We start from the raw sequence: 19,845 nt of genomic DNA, 5'->3' as shown, positions 1-19,845 counted from the left end.
AAATTTCAGTTAATTCAATTAATTCCTCTGTTACCCAAGGAATAGCTGAATGTGTGTATAAGGGTACACTTTAAATTGTTTTACACATGACCTCTTATTTTGTCTTTATCAAAACTCCCAGATTTAAGCAGAGTGGTTTTTACTTTAAATTTTTAAAATTTTGTTTGCTCTAGTTAATGTATTTTTCTGAGTCTTAATTAATTTTTAAGACTCATGAAAAATGGGAAATGAAAGGCTTTTGAGGTTATCTGGTCCACTGTCAGAGGAGATGGGTAAATAGGTACTATTTCCTGGACTATCCTAGCTATTGGTGGAATAACAGGAAATAAAATTAGAGGAAAGGAAGGCCAAGGGAATATGTAGGGGAAGAGAGAGACTAGTGGGGGAAGCACTGGGAGAGTATGAGGAGCATAGATTAAGGGGGGGGGGGGGGCGGAGAAGACAAGGGAGCGAAGGGAAAAAGGAGACCGAAGAGGACCGCAAACAAGTCTAAGGAGAAAATTAAGAAAAGGAAAAGTACAGAAAGACAGCAATTTGCCAATACAGGCTAACTCCAACATGGTTTAAGAGTCAGACGTTCTGGGTCTGATCATTGTAAAAGTGCATGATTATTATAAGACATATTGCTTAACCTTTTGAGTCGTTCTTTGGAGTTCCTAATGTTGAAAGAGATAAGGTGTATAACGATCTGTAAACAAGAAAACTCTATTCAAATAAGGAATTAGGAAAGAGAGAGGGAAAGAGGGAGATACGGAGGGGGAGAGGAAGAAGAGAAGGAGGGGAGAGAGATTGGCATAGAAAGGCGGTGAGGAACAGAATGAAAAGGGGATTGTTGACCAAACAGGTGTGATCGAAGGAAAACCACAGTAAGGAGGATGCTGCTGTGGTGACTGATCCAACACATCGAGCATCGACAACTTGACAGGTACGTTGTTAGAGCTTTACATATTTTCATGTTATCCTCACAGTATCTCTATGGGGCTAGATCCTAGTATTATTCTCATTTTATAGAAGAGGTATGTGAAGCACAGAGAACTTTTGTAACTTTCCAATGGTCTTAACAGCTGGGAAGTGGCCAAGAAGGAATTCAAAAGTAGGTCTGCCTACCTGCAAAGCCAGTGCTGTTAAAATCATCTCTAAGAACCTCTAAAGAGGCTTGGTGGGTCTAAGGTGGACTCTTGTCCATGTTCTTCCAAGTTACGCTCTGGGTTCAATACCTATGCACAAAGCTCCACTCGCCACTCCCTTTCTCCATCTCTCCACCAACAGCGTCCCGTCTCCACGGAGATGGGCGAGAGGCGGGACTTCCTCGCTCACGCACGAGCACTTCCGCCTTGAGCCGGAAGCGCTGTGACTCACCGAACGAGTGTCTGCGCGTGGGTATTTTTTGGAGAATTTGAGTGGTGAGATCGTGGCCGCAGAGACAGTGACTGACTTGGGTACCGGAGTCCGGCGCGGCAATGCTGACCCCGGCGTTCGACCTCAGCCAGGACCCCGACTTCCTGACTATTGCTATCCGCGTGCCCTACGCCCGGGTCTCGGAGTTTGACGTCTACTTCAAGGGGGTCGACTTCAAGTTCTATGCCAAGCCGTATTTTCTCAGGTGAGTCCTGCGTATCTGGCCACGGGAAGGGTGTTTTGGGGCTTCATTCATTCATTCACTCGTTCGACAACTACTTATCCAGAGAGGATGAAAGAACGAGGGAGCGCTTCTCGATTTCACCACTGCCTTTTTCCGAGACCCCCGCAGCTTCTTTAGGTGCCTGAGGCAGTGAACTCTTGTAGATGTGCGTTCTAGATGCTGCCGAAGCTCATCTTAAAACTTATTAAATCTCCACATTAGAGAGATTTCGGAGCCACTTTAAAAAGTGGCGTTTGGGCCTCTGTCACTTTCCCAGTTTCCGTCCTGTCGCCCAGGTTCCCGTCCCTTCCTTTTCCTGTTCTTTTATTTCGCTCTGCGTTAGTCCTCCTTGCCCCAGGACAGCGCGCGCTGACTTCCCAACTGACCATTGCATTTGACTGTTCTTAGTCCACGTTCTGTTTATCCACCTCTTGACTGACCTCTCCCTTCTTCCTGAAATTCTCGCCTTCCGTGGCCCCCATGACACCCAAGTAGCTTCGTTCTCCTACTTCCTCATTATCTGCTGCTTCTCTGGTTTTGCCCCTTGACTGTGGTTGTCGTCCCCCAAGTCTCGGCTAGGAGCCTTCAGCATTTGTTGTTTGCATTTTTCTCCCTGCAGAACCATAGTGTAACAGTAGTAACAGCTACCACGATTCACATTCCATGTGAGAGGAGGGGCAAGCAGTGCGTTAAATGCTTTATGTTCATTATCTCATTTAATCTTGACAGTGGACCTCGGAGATAGGCATTATTATTATTAGCCCCATGTTACAGAGGACACTGCCAGATTATTCTTCTTAAACATTGTCAATAGTCCCCTTTCCTAGGAGGTAACATCCATTTTCCTGATCATTCTTTCAAAGATAGCTCCACCCTACTTTTCCTGCCCTAGTACTTTCCTGATACAAACCTTCCTCTAGAATCAAGCTGTTCCTTCACTGGGCCTGAACCAGTTTTTCTCAGATACCCACTAGGCCCAAACTTAATCCACCTACTTGAGTATGCTGCACTTATCTATTTCTGTCCTTATTTATATCTTTATTTATGTATCAAGTCTATGGTATATACCAGGCTCTGTTTTCAGTATTGGAGATGTAGTGGTGCCTCAGGTGGTTTACATTCTAGTGGGGAGAGAAAAATAATAAGCAAACAAGTAAACATATAACTACAAATCATAGTAAGTGCTCTGAAGGGAAATAAAGTGCAGTGATAGAGAACAAAAGGGATCCAATGTTTATGTAAAGTAGCCAGGGAAAGCCTTTCTGAAGAGGTGATATTTAAGCCAAGATATGAAGAATGAGAAGATGCTGATGATGGTATAGCAAAGATTTATTGGATTTTTACTCCAGGTTAGTGCTTTACGTGGATCATCTCATTTGGTGTTAGGGCAGTCCTACAAAGTAGGTTCTGTCATTTACCCATGTTATAGATGAGGGATCAGAGGCTCAGAGAAAAGTTGTTAAGTAAGATAGGTTTGTAAAATAAAATAAATACAATAAAATAAAAATTTCAGAGTAAAAATCACTTTGCTTAAGTCAGAGTTTTGATAAAGACAAAATAAGAGGTAATGTGTGAAACAATTTAGAGTACTCTTTACACAAATTCATCCATTCAGAGGCGTGGGAATTGGGTACACCTGAGGCTCAGCACATTTGGTGTTCTGTGATTTTGGGCAAATTATTCCGTGTCAATTTTCTCATTTGTAAAATGGGACTGCTATTAATGATCTTAAAAAGTTGATGTGAGGATTGAGATAATGCATACATAGTTCTTATTACCATGTCTGGTAATTAACCATGTATTCAATACATAGTAGGTATTATTAAGGGCCTGCTGTTCCAGTTATTGTTGCTGGATAACCGAGCAAACTTAATGGTCTAAAACAATAATCATTTAATTAACTCCCTGGTTTTTGTGTGTCAGGAATTTGATAAGGACTTGGCTGGGCTCTTCTGAATTGAGGTCTTTAATTCATTTGTGATCACATGATGGCTGGATCTGGAACAAGAAGGGCCTAAGCAGCTGAGGACTGGCGTGGTGAAGTTGGGGAGGGTATCTCTCTTCCTGTAGTCTTAGGACCTCCCTGTGTGGTCTCTTCGCATGGTCTAAATTGTGATTCCTTCAGGGAGTTGGAGAATAAACAGGATAGCTAAAAGTTTCTAGAGTGAGTATTCCAGCCAGCAAGGGAGAATCCATATCACCTTTTATGACTTAACTTCAGAAATCACAATCAATTCTATCGTATCGTATTGGTTAAAACAGTTCTAGAAGAAAGGGAGTGAACACTGACCCCCCCCACCACCACCACGTTTGAAGCAGTGATGTGAGATGGGCCATCTTTGTTGAAAATACAGTTTGCTACAGCACACCAAAGATGAATAAAATCTCACCCCTCTCCTTGAGGAATTGAGAGTCTAGCAGAGGAGGCATATCTGTGAACAAATATGATTTTACTATTTCATGGTAAGAATTTATACTTACAAAGAATCTAGGAGAAGGGAGCTAATAATAGCTTACGTTTTTTTTTTCTCTCAAATCTTTTTTCTTTTTTTGTTATTCGTTCCAGATCTACAAAACAACATAATGATTAGACATTTACACCCCTCACAAAGTGATAAACCCCCCAAGTCTACTACCCATTTGACACTGTAGATAGCTATTACAATGCCATGGATTATTACATTCCCTATGTTCCTGTACTTTATATCCCATGATTATATATATACTTAATTATAGTTGACATTCAATACTATTTTATATTAGTTTCAGGTGTACAGTGCAGTGGCCAGGTATCCATACGACTTATGAAGTGATTCCCCTTGTCCAGTCCAACACCCAGCTGACACCACACAGTTTTACAACATTGTTGACTATATTCCCCTTACTGCACACCACATCCCCGTGACTGTTTTGTAGCTACCAATTTGTGCTTCCTAATCCCTTTACCTTTCTTACCCAGCCCTTTAACCCCCCTCCCATCTGACAACCATCAGTTTGTTCTCTGTATCTATGAGTCTATTTCTGTTTTGTTTGTTCATTTATTCTCCTTAGATTCCACCTATAAGTGAGATCATAGGGTATTTGTCTTTCTCAGTCTGACTTATTTCACTTAGCATAATATCCTCTAGGTCCATCCATGTTGTTTCAAATGGTAAGATTTCATTATTTTTTATGGCAGAGTAATACTCCATTGTATAAATGTACCATAATTTCTTTATCCAATCGTCTGTTGAAGGGCATTTCGGTTATTTTCATATCTTGGCTGTTGTGAATAGTGCTGCTGTAATCACAGGAGTACAGTAGTACCTCGGTTTTCCAATGTCCCTGTTGACGAACATTTCAGTTTATGAACACCAGAAACCCGGGAGTAAATGCTTCTGTTTTCGAACACGCTTCGGAAGTAGAACATGTCACATGGCGTCCGCTGAGTGCAGGATCCTGAGGCCTAGCTGTTGGCTGTTTTCAAACGTTTCAGAACTCCAATGGTCTTCTGGAATGGATTACGTTCGAAAATAGAGGTACCACTGTACATGTATTTTTTTCAAATTAGTGTTTTGGATTTTTTTGGATAGATACCCAGAAATGGAATTGCTAGGTTATAAGGTAGTTCTATGTTAAATTTTTTGAGGACCCTCAATACTGTTTTCCATAGTGGCTGTACCAAATTACAATCCTACCAACAGTGCATGAGGGTTCTCTTTTCTCCACATCCTTGCTAACACTTGTCTGTTGATTTATTGATGATAGACATTCTGACAGGAATGATGTGGTATCTCACTGTGGTTTTTATTTGTATTTGTCTGATGATTAGTGATGTTGCACATGTTTTCATATGTCTATTGGCCACTTGTATGTCCTCTTTGGAGAAATGTCTCCTCATGTCCTCTGCCCATTTTTTAATTGGATTGTTCGTTATTTTGGAGTGCATTGTATAAGTTTTTAAAAAATAAATTTTGAATATTGACCCCTTATCAGATGTATCATTGGCAAATATCTCCAATTCAGTAGGATGTCTTTTTGTTTTGCTGATGGTTTCTTTTGCTGTGAAAACCTTTTTAGTTTGATGTAGTCCCATTTGTTTATTTTCTCTTTTGTTTCCCTTTCCCAAGGGGATATATCAGTAAAAATATTACTAAGAGTAATGTCTGAGAGTTTACTTCCTATATTTTCTTCTTTGAGTTTTATGTTTTCAGGTCTTATATTTAAGTCTTTAATCTATTTTGAGTTTATTATTGTATGTGGCATAAGAAGGTGGTCCAGTTTCATTTTTTTTTTTCTCATATATCTGTCTAGTTTTCCCAGCACCATTTATTGAACAGACTGTCTTTACCCCAGTGTAAATTCTTGCTTCCTTTGTCATAGATTAAATGACCATATAGGCATGGATTTATTTCTGGGCTCTCTATTCTGTTGATCTATGTGTCTGTTTTTATGCCAATACTATGCTGTGTAGCTTACTATATAGCCTTGTAGTATAATTTCATATCAGTAATGTGATACCTCCAGCTTTGTTCTTCTTTCTCAGGATTACCATGGCTATTCCAGGTCTTTTATGGTTTCATATAAATTTTAGGATTATTTTTTCTAGTTCTGTGAAAAATGCCATTGGTATTTTGATAGGGATTACATTGAATCTATATATTGCTTTGGGTAGTACAGATATTTTAACTATATTCTTCCTATCCATGAGCATGGTATATGTTTCCATTTATTTGTATCTTCTTTAATTTCTCTCTTCAATGTCTTACAATTTTCTAAATGCAGGTATTTTATTTTTTTAATTATGTTTATTCCTAAGTATTTTATTTTATTTTCTGATGCAATTATATATGGAATTGTTTTCTTAATTTTTTTTCTGATAATTTGTTATCAGTATATAAAAATGCAACTGATTTCTGAATATTAATTTTGTATTCTGATACTTTACTGAATTTATTATCAGTTCTAATAGTTTTTTGGTGGCATCTTTGGGGCTCTTTTTATATGGTATCATGTCATCTGCAAACAATGACAATTTTACTTCTTCCTTTCCCATTTGGATGCCTTTTATTTCTTTTCTTGTCTGATTTCTGTGGCTAGAACTTCCAGTACTATGTTGAATAAATGTGATAAAAGTGGGCATCCTTGTTTTGTTCCTGAACTTAAGGGGAATGCTTTTGGCTTTTCCCCACTGAGTATGATATTAGCTGTGAGTTTGTCATATATGGCCTTTATTATGTTGAGATATGTTCCCTCTATTCCCACTCTGCTGAAAGTTTTTATTATAAATGGATGCTGGATTTTGTCAAATGCTTTTCCTGCATCTGTTGATATGACCATATGATTTTTATTTTTCATTTTGTTTATGTGGTGTATCAAGTTAATTGATTTGCGGATATTGAACCAACCTTGCATACCGGGAATAAATCCTACTTGATTGTGGTGTATCATCTTTTTAATGGTATTGCTGAATTCGGTTAACTAATATTTTGTTGAGGATTTCTGTATGTGTCTTCATTAGGGATATAGGCCTGTAGTTTTCTTTTTTTGTAATGTTTTCGGTTTTGGAATCAGGACAGTGGTAGCCTTGTAAAATGAGCTTGAGAGCCTTCCCTCCTCTTGGATTTTTTGGAACAGTTTGAGGAGAAAAGTTGTTAATTCTTTTTTGAATGTTGGTAAAATTCACCTGTGAAGCCATCTGGTCCAGGACTTTTGTTTGTTGGGAACTCGTTGATTACCAGTTTGGTCTCATGGGTCGTAATTGGTCTGTTCAGATTTTATGATTCTTGATTCAGTCTTGGAAGATTGTATACTTCTAGGAATTTATCCATTTCTTCCAGATTGGCAAATTTGTTGGCGTATAGTTGCTCATAGTATTTTCTTAGGTTTTTTTTTTTGGTATTTTTGTGGTGTCTGCTGTTAGTTCTCTTTCATTTCTGGTTTTATTTATTTGATTCTCTCTCTCTCTCTCTCTCTGTCTGTCTGTCTGTCTGTCTGTCTTTTCATGAGTCTGGTTATAGTTTTGTCAATTTTGCTTATCTTTTCAAAAAACCACGTCTTGGTTTCATTGATCATTTGTATTGTTTTTTTAGTCTGTATTTCATTTATTTCTGCTTTGATCTTTATTATTTCCTTCCTTGTACTCCCTTTGGACTTTTTTTCCTGTTGTTTTTCTAGTTCCCTTAGCTGTAAAGATAAACTGTTGATTTGAAATTCTTCTTGTTTCTTGAGGTAGGCGTGCATTCCTATGAATTTCCCTCTTAGGACTGCTTCTGCTGGGTCCCATCGTTTTTGGGTTGTTTTGTTTTCATTTTCATTTGTCTTAAGGTATCTTTTAATTTCTTCCTTTATCTCATTGTTCACCCATTCATTATTTAGTAGCATGTTATTTAGCCGCCATGTATTTGTGTGTTTTTCAGTTTTTTTCTTGTAATTGATTTCTAGTTTCATACCACTGTAGCAAGAGAAGACACTTGATATGATTTCAGTCTTCTTAAATTTATTGAGACTTGTTTTGTGGCCTAACATATGGTCTATCTTGGAAAATGTTCTATGTGTTCTTGAAAGAAATGTATATTCTGCTGCTTTGGGGTGAAATGTTCTAAAATCTCAATTAAATTCTTCGGGTCTAGTGTGCCATTTAAAGCTGCTGTTTACACGTTGATTTTCTGTCTGGAAAATTTATCCATTGGTGTCAATGGGCTGTTAAAGTCCCCTACTATGATTGTGTTACTGTTGATCTCTGCCTTTATGTCAGTCAATATTTGCTTTGTATATTTAGGCGCTCCTATGTTGGGTGCATAAATATTTACTGGGTGATGTTCTCTTGTTGAAATGATTTCTTTATTATTATGTAATGTCCTTCTTTGTCTCTTATTATAATCTTTATAATAAGTCTAATATTAAAGTCTAATCGGTCCTATATAAGCATTGCTACCCCACCTTTTTTCTCCTTTCATTTGCATAAAATATTTTTGTATCCCTTTACTTTCAGTTGGTGTTTGTCTTTCTATCTCAGGTGAGTCTCTTGTAGATAGCATGTGCATTGGTCCTTGTTTTCTTTCTTTCTTTCTTTCTTTCTTTCCTTTCCTTTCCTTTCCTTTCCTTTCCTTTCCTTTCCTTTCCTTTCCTTTCCTTTCCTTCTTTCTCTTTCTTTCTTTCTTGACTATTTTTTTTATTAGTTTCAGGTGCATAAAACATGTAATAGTTAGACATTTATCATTTATATCCCTCACACAGTGACAACCCCCCTCCTCCCATCCACTATTCCTCTGACATCGCACATAGCCATTACATTTCCACTGTCTCTATTCCTAAAGCTGTACTCCGCTTCATTCATATATATATAAAATTGTAGTTGACATTCATTATTCTTCAGCTTCAGCTTCAGGTGTACAGTGCAGTGATCAGGCAACTACATCTTCCCTGAAGTGGTCTCCCTAATGAGACAAGTGTCCATCGGATACCCTACAAAATCTTTACAACATTATTGATTACATTCCCCAATTGACTTTCATAACCCCGTGGCAATCTTGTGGTTACTGACTGTGCTTTCTAATCCCCTAACCTTGTCCCTTATTCCTTCCCCCACTCCCATTTAGCAATCCTCTGTTTTTCCTCTATGACTCTGAGACTGTTTCTGATAAGTTTATTCATTTATTCTTTTCTTTAGATTCCACATATAAGTGAGATCATATGGTATTTGTCTTTCTCTGTCTGACTTATTTCACTTAACATAATATTCTCTAGGTCCATCCATGTTGTTACAAATGGTAACATTTCTTCTTTATGGCTGCGTAATACTCCATTGTATAAATGTACCACAGTTTCTTAATCCAGTCATCTACCAATGGGCATTTCAGTTTTTTCCATGTCTTGGCTATTGTGTATAGTGCTGCAGTAAACATAGGGGTGCATAAATGTTTTCGAATTAGAGTTTTGGATTTCTCCGGATACATACCTAGGAGTGGAATTGCTGGATCATAAGGTAGTTCCATTTTCAGGTTTTTGAGATACCTCCATACTGTTTTCCATAGTGGCTGCACCAAACTGCAATTCCACCAACAGTGTACAAGGGTTCCCTTTTCTCCACATCCTCGCCAGCACTTGTTGTTTGTTGATTTATTGATGATGGCCATTTTCACTGGGGTGAGGTGGTAATCACCCCAGTGATTTTTCCATAGTGGCTGCACCAAACTGCAATTCCACCAACAGTGTACAAGGGTTCCCTTTTCTCCACATCCTCGCCAGCACTTGTTGTTTGTTGATTTATTGATGATGGCCATTTTCACTGGGGTGAGGTGGTATCTCATTGTGGATTTTATTTGCATTTCTCTGATGGTTAGTGAGGTTGAGCGTTTTTTCATATGTCTGTTTTCCATCTGTATGTCCTTTTTAGAAAAATGTCTCTTCATGTGCTCTGCCCATTTTTTAATTGGGTTGTTTGGTTTTTTAGGAGTTGAGTGAGTTTTTTTAATAAATTTGGGATATTAACCCCATATCGGATACATCATTGGCAAATATCTTTCCCATTCAGTAGGATCCCTTTTTGTTTTTTTGATGGTTTCCTTTGCTATGAAAAAACTTTTCAGTTTGATGTAATCCCACATGTTTATTTTTTCCCTTACTTCCATTGCCCCAGGGGATATATCAGTAAAAATCTTACTCCAGGTAATGTCTGTAAAGCTTCTTCCTATATTTTCTTCTAGGAATTTTATGGTTTCAGATCTCACATTTAAGTCTTTAAGCCATTTTGAGTTTATTCTTGTATATGGTGTAAGACGGTGGTCCAGCTTCATTTTTTTGCATGTGTCTGTCCAGGTTTCCCAGCACCATTTATTGAACAAACTGTCTTTACCCCACTGTAAATTTTTGCTTCCATTGTCATAGGTTAAATGACCATATAGACATGGATGTATTTCTGGGCTCTCTATTCTGTTCCATTGATCTATGTGTCTGTTTTTATGCCAGTACCATGCTGTTTTGTTTTGTTTACTGTAGCCTTGTAGTATAATTTGGTGTCAGGTATTGTTATACCTCCCACTGTTTTTTCTTATTTCTCAAGACTGTCGAGGCTATCCGGGGTCTTTCATGGTTCCATATAAATTTTAGGATTATATATTCTACTTCTGAGAAAAATGTCCTTGGTAGTTTCATAGGAATTGCGTTGAATATGTGTATTGCCTTAGGCAGTACGGGCATTTTAACTATATTAATTCTTCCTATCCATGAATATGGTATATGTTTCCATCTATTTGTATCTTCTTTCGTTACTCTCTTCAGGGTCTTATAATTTTTTGAGTACAGATCTTTTACTTCTTCGGTTAAATTTATTCCCAGGTATTTTATAGTCTTTAAAGCAATTGTAAATGCGATTGTTTTCTTAATTTCTCCTTCTGTTATTTTATTATTGGTATATACAAATGCAACTGATTTCTGAATATTAATTTTGTATCCTGTTACTTTACTAAATTCATGTATCAGCTCTAAGAGTTTTTTGGTGGAATCTTTAGGGTTCTCTATATAGTATCATGTCATCTGCATATAATGACAGTTTTACTTCCTCCTTACCAATTTGGATGCCTTTTATTTCTTTTTCTTGTGTGATTGCTGTGGCTGGAACTCCAGCACTATGTTGAATAGAAGTGGAGAAAGTGGGTAACCTTGCCTTGTTCCTGATCTCAAGGGGAATGGTTGTAACTTTTCCCCATTGAGTGTGATGTTAGCTTATGGCCTTTATTACGTTGAGATATCATCCCTCTATTTCCACTTTCTTAAGGGTATTTATGATAAATGCTGCTGAATTTTGTCAAATGTGTTTTCTGCATCTATTGATATGATCATATGATTTTTATTTTTCATTTTTGCTAATGTGGTGTATCACATTAATTGATTTGCGGATGTTGAACTATCTTTGCATACCAAGAATGAATCCCTCTTGATCATGGTGTATGATCTTTTTAATATATTGCTAAATTCTGTTCGCTGATATTTTGTTGAGGATTTTTGCATCTGTGTTCATTAGAGATATCGGCCTGTAGTTTTCTTTATTTGTAGTGTCTCTGTCTGATTTTGGGATCGGAGTGATAGTGGCCTTGTAAAAAGTGTTTGGGAGCCTCCCCGCCTGGATTTTTTGGAAGAGCTTGAGGAGAATAGGTGATAATTCTTTTTTGAACGTTTTGTAAATTTCACCTGTAAAGCCATCTGGTCCGGGGATTTTATTTGTTGGGAGATTGTTGATTACTGATTCAACTTCCCTGGTGGTAATCAGTCTATTCAGGTTTTCTGTTTCTTCTTGAGTTAGCCTTGGAAGGTTGTATGCTTCTAGAAAATTGGCGATTTCTTCCAGATTGTCAAATTTGTTGGTATACATGTTGGCAAATTTGTTGGCTAATAGTAATTTCTTAAAAGTTTTTGTATTTCTGTATCTGTTGTCACTTCTCTTTCATTTCTGATTTTATTAATTTGGGTCCTCTCTTTTTTTTTAATGAGTCTGGCTAAAGGTTTGTCAATTTTGTTTATCTTCTCTAAAAACCAACTCTTGGATTCATTGATCTTTTGTATTGTTTTTCTGGTTTCTATTTCATTTATTTCCGCTCTGATCTTTATTATGTCCTTCGTTGTACTCCCTTTGGCTTATTTTGCTGTTCTTTTTCCAGATCCCTTAAGTGTGAAGATAAACTGTTGATTAATGATTTTTCTTGTTTCTTTAGGTAGGCCTGTAATGCTATGAATTTCCCTCTTAGGACTGCTTTCGCTGCATCCCATAGATTTTGGGTCATCATGTTTTCATTTTCGTTTGTCTCGAGATATCTTTTGATTTCTTCCTTGATCTCGTGGTTGACCCATTCATTATTTGGTAACATGTAATGAATTGGTGTGTCTTCCAGTTTTTTTTCCTGTAGTTGATTTCTAATTTCATAGCACTGTGGTCAGAGAAGAGAATTGGTATTATTTCAATTTTCTTAAATTTATCAATACGTGTTTTGTGGTCTAACATGTGATCTATCTTGGAAAATGTTTCATGTGCGCTTGAGAAGAACGTGTATTTCGCAGCTTTGGGGTAAAATGCTCTGAAAATATCAATTAAATCCAGGTGGTCCAATGTATCATTTAAGGCTGTTGTTTCCATATTGATTTTCTGTCTTGAAGACCTATCCCTTGTTGTCAGAGGTGTGTTGAAGTCCCCTACTATGATAGTGTTACTGTTGATCTGTCTTTATGTCAGTCAATATCTGTTTTATATATTTAGGTGCTCCTATGTTGGCTGCATAGATGTTTACTAGGGTTATGTCCTCTTGTCCGATCGGTCCCTTTATTATTATATAGTGCCCATCTTTGTCTTTTAATATAGTCTTCATTTTAAAGTCTTTATTTTGTCAGATATAAGTATTGCAACTCCAGCTTTTTTCTCATTTCTATTTGCATGACATATCTTAACCCAACCCTTCACTTTCAGCCTGTGTGCGTCTTTTGATTCTAGGTGAGTCTCTTGTATACAGCATATACAAGAATCCTGCTTTCTTATCCACTCAGCAATCTATGTCTTTTGATTGGAACATTTAATCCATTTATATTTAAGGTGATTATTGATAGGTACATAGTTATTGCTGTTTTTTAAATTTGTAGTTAGATTGTTTTCATCTTTTTTCTGTTTACAAGAAGCCGTTTTAATATTTCCTGCAATGCTGGCTTGGTGGTAATAAATTCCTTTAGCTTATTCTTTTCTGGTAAGCTCTTTATCTCTCCTTCAATTTTAAATGACAGCCTTGGTGGATAAAGCAATCTAGGTTGTAGGCCTTTGTTTTCCATCACTTTGAGTATTTCCTGCCACTCCCTCTTGGCCTGCAGTGTTTCTGTAGAAAAGTCATTTGATAGTTTTAAAGGAGTTCCCTTGTATGTAACCTGCTGTCTTTCTCTTGCTGCTTTTAGGATTCTCTCTTTGTCTTTAACCTTTGCCAGTTTAACTATAATGTGTCTTGGTGTGGACCTGTTTGGGTTCATCCTGGTTGGAACTCTCTGCACTTCCTGGGTTTGTATGTCGGTTTCCTTCACCAGGTTAGGGAAGTTTTCAGACATTATTACTTCAAATATGTTCTCGATTCTTGCTTCCTCTCTTCACCTTCTGGTATTCCTCTGATGTGCATGTTGCGCTTGATGTTATCCCAGAGGTCTCTTAAACCATCTTCATTGTTTTTTTTTAATCATTTTTTCTTTTTGTTTTTCTGTTTTGGTGATCTCTGCTAACTTGTCTTCTAAGTCGCTGATTCGATCCTCTGCTTCATCTAACCTGCTGGTAATTCCTTCAAGTGTGTTCTTTATTTCAGTTATTGTATTCTTTAGTTCTAACAGGTTGTTCATTATGATTTCTCTATCCTTCTTTATGTCGTCTCTAAGCTCCTTAAACATTCTTATCATCAGTGTTCTGAACTCTGTCTCTGATAGGTTGGTTACCTTTATTTCATTTGGTTCCAAATCTAGAGGTTTCTTCTTTCCTTTTATTTGGGACATGTTTCTTTTTTCCCCATTGTGGCGGTCTCTCTGTGTTTGCTTCGATGTATTAAGTAGATCCCCTAGACTTCTTAGTTTTTTGCTGGGTTATCTTATGTAGTATGTGTCCTTTATATGTGACTTGCACCACTTCATTCTTCTCCTCTGCGTGTGCTCCAAAGGTGACTCTTGTGTTGTGTATATTGTCCTGTTAAAGAAAATCTTTAATTGCTTTTCGCTTGTGAGTAGGTGGGGTTAACTCCTAGGCTGATTGGTTGTGAGACTTGGCTCTGACCACAGTGGATGTTCTGCTGCGTGAGGGGTGACAGCTCAAATGAGGTTTGGCCCCTATGGGCTCTTGTGCCTGTAGAGAATTCCCTCTGGGTGTGTCACTTGTAGGTCAAACCCGGTAGTACTCTGGTTTGGTCTGGAGTTGACCTCTGAGTGTGTTGAATCTTGTGCCTCTTGAGCTGGTCCCTGGTGTAGGACAATTTCAGAACAAAGCAAATGTCCAAGCACAAGCACAACAATAACAATAAAGAAAAAACCAAATATATTCACATATAAAAACAACCGGTAACCCACATTCAACACAAGCAAAAATATCAAAGATATAAAAACAAAACAAAAGAAAAAAAGCAGCGCCAGTCTTGGCTTAAGCCCACCAAGTATCTCCAGGTTGTCCTCTGCTGTACCAAAGAGTCCTCTGTATATTGTGCAGGCAGAGCCCCTCACCTGGTGCCCAGAGTGACGTTGGGACTGCAGATTTAGATGCGTGGGGCTGAGGGGTCTGGATCGTAGTTTCTACAAAGTCAGTGCAGTTTCTGCTCTTGCCTGCACATATGCACACTGAGAGTAGCACCACCAACCCGGTGTCCAATTCCCCTGAGTCTTAGGGCTCTTCTTCCGTGTGTGTGTGTGTGTGTGTGTGTGTGTGTGTGTGTGTGTGGAGGGCAGGAGATTTCTGAGGTGCTGAAAGCCCAGAGGTGTGTCTGCCGCCTACTGCTGATCCGTGGGAGTATCTCCACAGTTGTAATTGCCCTTCCCTAGGTAGGCCTGAATGAGTAGGGGCTCGGGATGAAGGAGTCTTCACTCTCCCAGCCTAGCTGTGTCACACTCTTCCCAGCCTCTTCCCTGGGTCAGAGCTGCACACCGGGTCTTCCCAAATCCCGAGTGCTATGGCTCCTCTGTAATCTGACACTACTCCTTAGGTCAGGGGCCAGCTTGATTCTCTGGGAGGGCGGGGGTAGTATTCGAGAGTGGGGGCAGGGGCCAGGTATGGAGTTGTCCGACCTAGGGCCCAGCTGTAGGTCTCAGCTGAGGTTATTGCCTCAAATGCTGGATATGCTGCCCTTCTGGTAGGAGAGATCAGCTGTGGGATACAGGGAAAGAGCCCGCCTCCTGGCTTTTGTGGTCTCTGTTCCGTCCTGGGAACCCCTGCATCTCCCCAGCCGAGGATGCCGGCAGGGCCTCATCTCCACAGCCGCAGATGCGGGTCTTGTCTCCACTCTGCTCCCTTTCCTCTCCCCTGCTTGCCCAGTTTGCCATTCTACAAGTAATCCTCATCATACGAGTCTCTTAGCTGTTCTGTGTGATGAGCAGAGAGTCCTTCAATGGGTTATAGATTTTCAATTTGTGGTAAGTTCTGGAGGAGAACTCAAGAAGTCTACCTCGCTGCAGCCATTCCTATGACTTCACTTCGGTCCTTGTTTTCTTATCCATTCAACTACCCTATATCTTTTGACTGGAGCATTTAAATCATTTACATTTAAAGTGATTATCGAGCGGCCGGATGGCTCAGTTGGTTAGAGCATGAGCTCTAACAACAGGGTTGCCGATTCGATTTCCACATGAGCCAGTGAGCTGCTCTCTATGCAACTAGATTGAAGAACAACTGCTTGGAGCTGATGGGCCCTGGAGAAACACACTGTTCCCCAATATTTCCCAATAAAATAAAAAAAATAAAAAATAAAAAAAAATAAAGTCATTATCAATTTGTATATAGTTATTGACATTTTATTACTCGTATTTTTGATCTTCGTTTGGTAGTTTTCTCCTGTATTTTCCTTCAAGGGGTCCTTTTAACATTTCTTGTAATACTGGCTTGGTGGTAATTAATCCTTTTGCTTTTTCTTGTCTGGGAAGCTCTTTAGCTCTCCTTCAATTTCAAATGATAGCCTTGCTGGGTAGAGTAGTTTTGGTTGTAGGCCTTCGTTTTTCATTACTTTGAATATCTTTCTGCCTGCAGTGTCTTTTTAAGAAATCAGCTGATAGTCTTATGGGAGCTCCCTTGTAAGTAATGAGTTGTCTGTCTTTTGCTGCTCTTAGGATTTTCTGTTCGTCTTTAACCTTTGGCATTTTAATAATTATGTGTCTTGGTGTGGGCCTGCTGAGTTTCATCTTGTTTGGGACTCGCTGTACTTTCTGGGCTTGTATGTCTATTTCCTTCACCAGGTTGGGGAAGTTTTCAGTCATTATTTCTTCAAATAGGTTCTTGATCTCTTGCTCCATCTCTTCTCCTTCTGGTACTCCTATGATGCGAATGTTGCTATGTTTGATGTTGTTTCAAAGGTCCCTTAAACTATCTTCGTTGTTTTTAATTCTTTTTTCGTTTTGTTGTTCTGATTGGGTGTATTCTACTACCTTATCTTCTAAATCGCTATTTGATCCTCTTCTTCATCTAATCTGCTGTTGATTCCTTCTAGTGTATTCTGCATTTCAGTTATTGTAGTCTTCATTTCTGACTGTTTCTTTTTTATGGTTTCTATGTCCTTCTGTATGTTGGCCATTTCTTTGTTGAAATTCCCACTAAATTCCTTAAGCATTCTTGTAGCCAGTGTTTTATACCCTGTCTCTGGTAGGTTGATTGTCTCCATTTCATTTAGTTCCATTTCTGGGGATTTATTTTGTTCTTTTATTTGGGACATGTTTGTTTGTTTCCTCATTCTCACTGCCTCTGTGTTTGCTTCTATGTATTAGGTAGATCTCCTGTGTCTCTCAGTCTTTGCTGGGTGGTCTCATGTGATAAGTGTCTTATGTGGTCCATCAGTGCAGTCTTCCTGATCTCCTGTGTGTGTTCCAGGAGTGTCTCTTGAATGTTTTGTGTGTTGTTGTTGAGCCTTGATTGCTTTGGCACTTGAGTGGGTGGGATTGCCTCCCAGGATGACTGATTGTGAGGACTGGCTATGCCGACAGCATATGATCTGATGTGTGGGGGCTGACCCCTCAGTGCGGTATTCATATTTGCAGGCTTCTGTGCCTGTTGAGACCCCCCTTTGGGTGTGTCACTTGTGGGGCTAATCAGGTAGTGCTCTGGTTTGAAGCCAGCTTCTGGGTGTGTTGTTTCTGGTGCCTCTTAGGATCGTCTCCCATGCAGTCCAATTTCAGCCTGGCCTGTGACTGTCCCGAGGCTACCTGGTAGGAGCCACAAAGCTATATGCGTTTGGTTGCTGCCTGTGCTGGACCTAGAGGTATCTGTGAGGCTAGCCTCTCTGTGAACTCAGGCTGGCTGCCACCAGTATTGGACCTGGGGCACTTTAGCAAAAGGCCCAGGGCTCCCTAGGATTATTGCCACCTGTCAGCTGCCTATAGGCCCAGCTGTTGAAAGAGCCTCCTTTGGTGGGTAGGCCGGGTTGATTGACCTGACGTTGTGAATGCCTTTGACGATGCAGCACTAGCTGGGTGGGGCAGGGTCTCAGGGAGTCACAAGGTGTGGCTGGTGGTTTTTACAGTTAATGCAGATTCAGGTCTTGTGCCAGTGGCTGGCCTGTGACCACTTCACAAAGCACCCAAGAACACTGCAGCCAGCCACCGATCATGTCAGGGCAGTTTCTGGCTTGTGACCATTCTGTGAATCACCCTGAGAACACCGCAGCCAGCCACTGCTTGCTTCGGGCCCACAGATCCCCGAGAGCTGCCCAAGAAAGGCTGCGGCACAGGGTCTGGGTCACTGCCCACCACCAACAGTTCCTGGGCCCCTGCGGACTGTCTGCTGCTGTAAAAGGCTTCTGTGGCTTGTGGGGGAGGGCGGGTGGCCAGGAGCTGAGAGTGCCCCAGGCAGTGCAACACCAGCCATGATGGGCAGGGACCCAGGGCATCACCAAGGCAGTGCACACATGCAGATTTCACCAGACCAGTGTGGTCCCAGGTTTGACCCTTTGGTGGAGGGTTCAACATAGAAAAGATGGCACCCTCCTGTAGGCTACACATGAGGCAGGCTCCGCCTGGGGATAATGGCTCCTATCCCTCCTGCCCTCACCATGAATCCACACATCTCAGTCTTTTCCCATATGTTTCTGGTGCCTCTCGAGTTGCTACCCCTCCACCAGAGACCAGGTGAGTGTTTGCAAGTGAGTGTGTCTGTGTGCATAGTTTTAAGAGGGTGTCTGGGTTTCCAGCCACCTTCCGTCTCACCCAGATGGACAGACAAGAGTCCTCACTGATTTTCACTGCCAGATGCTGTGGGAACTCCTCTTCCTGGCATAGGACCGCAGGGCTGGGGAGCCTGATGTGGGGCTGGGACCCTTCCTTCTTCAGGGGGCCCCCCCACCACTGAGGTGTCCCTCCTGGTGTTCAACCACTGTCTATCGGTTTGGGGTCAGTCTGTTTTGCATCTCCTCCCCTCCTACCATTTTCGATGTGGCCTCTTTATATCCTTAGTTATAGGGGTTTTGTCTAGCTGATCTTCAGATGATTCTTAAGGTTGATAGTTCAATAATTTATTTGTACTTTTGATGTGATCCTGGGAGGCAGTAGGCATAATGTTTACCTAATCTTCCATCTTGGACCTCTAATAGCTTACATCTTTTGAATACTGTACCAGCCACCAAGCTGTTTGAATTATCATTTCCTTCTCATGTAACCCTGGGATACATTCTTTAACTTTTCCCTTTTTACAGATGAGGTTTATAAGCATTGGAATTGAAGTTAATTAACTTGTATAAAGGACATTACAGAGCTAGTAAATGGCAGAGCTGGGATTTAGTTCAGATTCTGATAGTAAAGTTAGTATTTGTAACTATTATAACTAATTTATCCGTAAACTAACTCCTTATATTGGGTTTAGAAGGGATCTTGGTTCAGCAAGTGCATTATAGCTCCAGGAAACATTGGGGTCAAAGGTAACTAGGTTATGAAGCCCTGGGCCTTTGGGGGTCTGCCAGGTTATTGTTGTTGTCATTATTATTATTATTATTATTATTATTAATTATTATTATTCCTGTTAGAGTAGGAAGCAAGGGAGAGGGAGGTGTGGGAGGAAAGGAGGCTCAGAGTTTAAGTTTGGAATGGAATGGTGTTGGCTTGATATACTGTACTGGTGAGTTTAAATGATTTAAGACAGTGTTAGAGAGCCACAGAAACTTTTTCAAATAAAAAAGTGACAGTCAGACTTCTGTTTTAGAAAAATTATTTTGGGCTTCAGTGGAAGACTGACTGAACAGGGATAAAACTAGAAACAGGAAAATCAGTTCATTTCTTTTAGTATGAAAAAAGGGGAAATCCCCATATAGTAGATCTGAAAATAACACTTTTGCTTTCTGCTTTTTTTTTTAAAAGTAATAATTTGTTTAATACAAGCAATTGGTTTTATTGTTTCCCATTGTTTGGTTTGTTTGTTTTTGGGTGTTTTTTTGGAAACCAATTAGTGTACTTTTATTGAGCCCCTGCTGTGTCAGGCATCAGCTATATTCACTAGGAGGAGGAAGTACTGTAACAATAGTGATAACTAATACTTACTGTAGCTGAAAAGAAATTTT

The 19,845-nt window shown here is 39.7% G+C and overlaps 1 protein-coding gene across 2 annotated transcripts in view; it reads left to right on the top strand.

Moving 5' to 3' along the window:
- Positions 1-1,344: 1,344 nt before the first annotated feature.
- SHQ1 (SHQ1, H/ACA ribonucleoprotein assembly factor) overlaps positions 1,345-19,845 on the top strand; it is a 167,230-nt gene continuing 148,729 nt past the window's right edge. The window contains exon 1 of one of the 2 annotated variants that reach the window (XM_019717052.2): positions 1,345-1,603. In XM_019717052.2, coding sequence (XP_019572611.2) covers positions 1,461-1,603 — 143 coding nt within the window. In that variant the 5' untranslated portion in view covers positions 1,345-1,460. The remainder of the gene's footprint in view (positions 1,604-19,845) is intronic. The other variant, XM_088798545.1, reaches the window with a different exon arrangement.

Source organism: Rhinolophus sinicus, chromosome 5, assembly GCF_057876585.1.
Source record: "Rhinolophus sinicus isolate RSI-liver-muscle chromosome 5, RSI-T2T, whole genome shotgun sequence".
In the NCBI taxonomy this organism is placed as follows: domain Eukaryota; kingdom Metazoa; phylum Chordata; class Mammalia; order Chiroptera; family Rhinolophidae; genus Rhinolophus; species Rhinolophus sinicus.
Note: the sequence above shows the minus strand (reverse complement) of the source record. Positions and strands in the feature narration are given on the sequence as shown.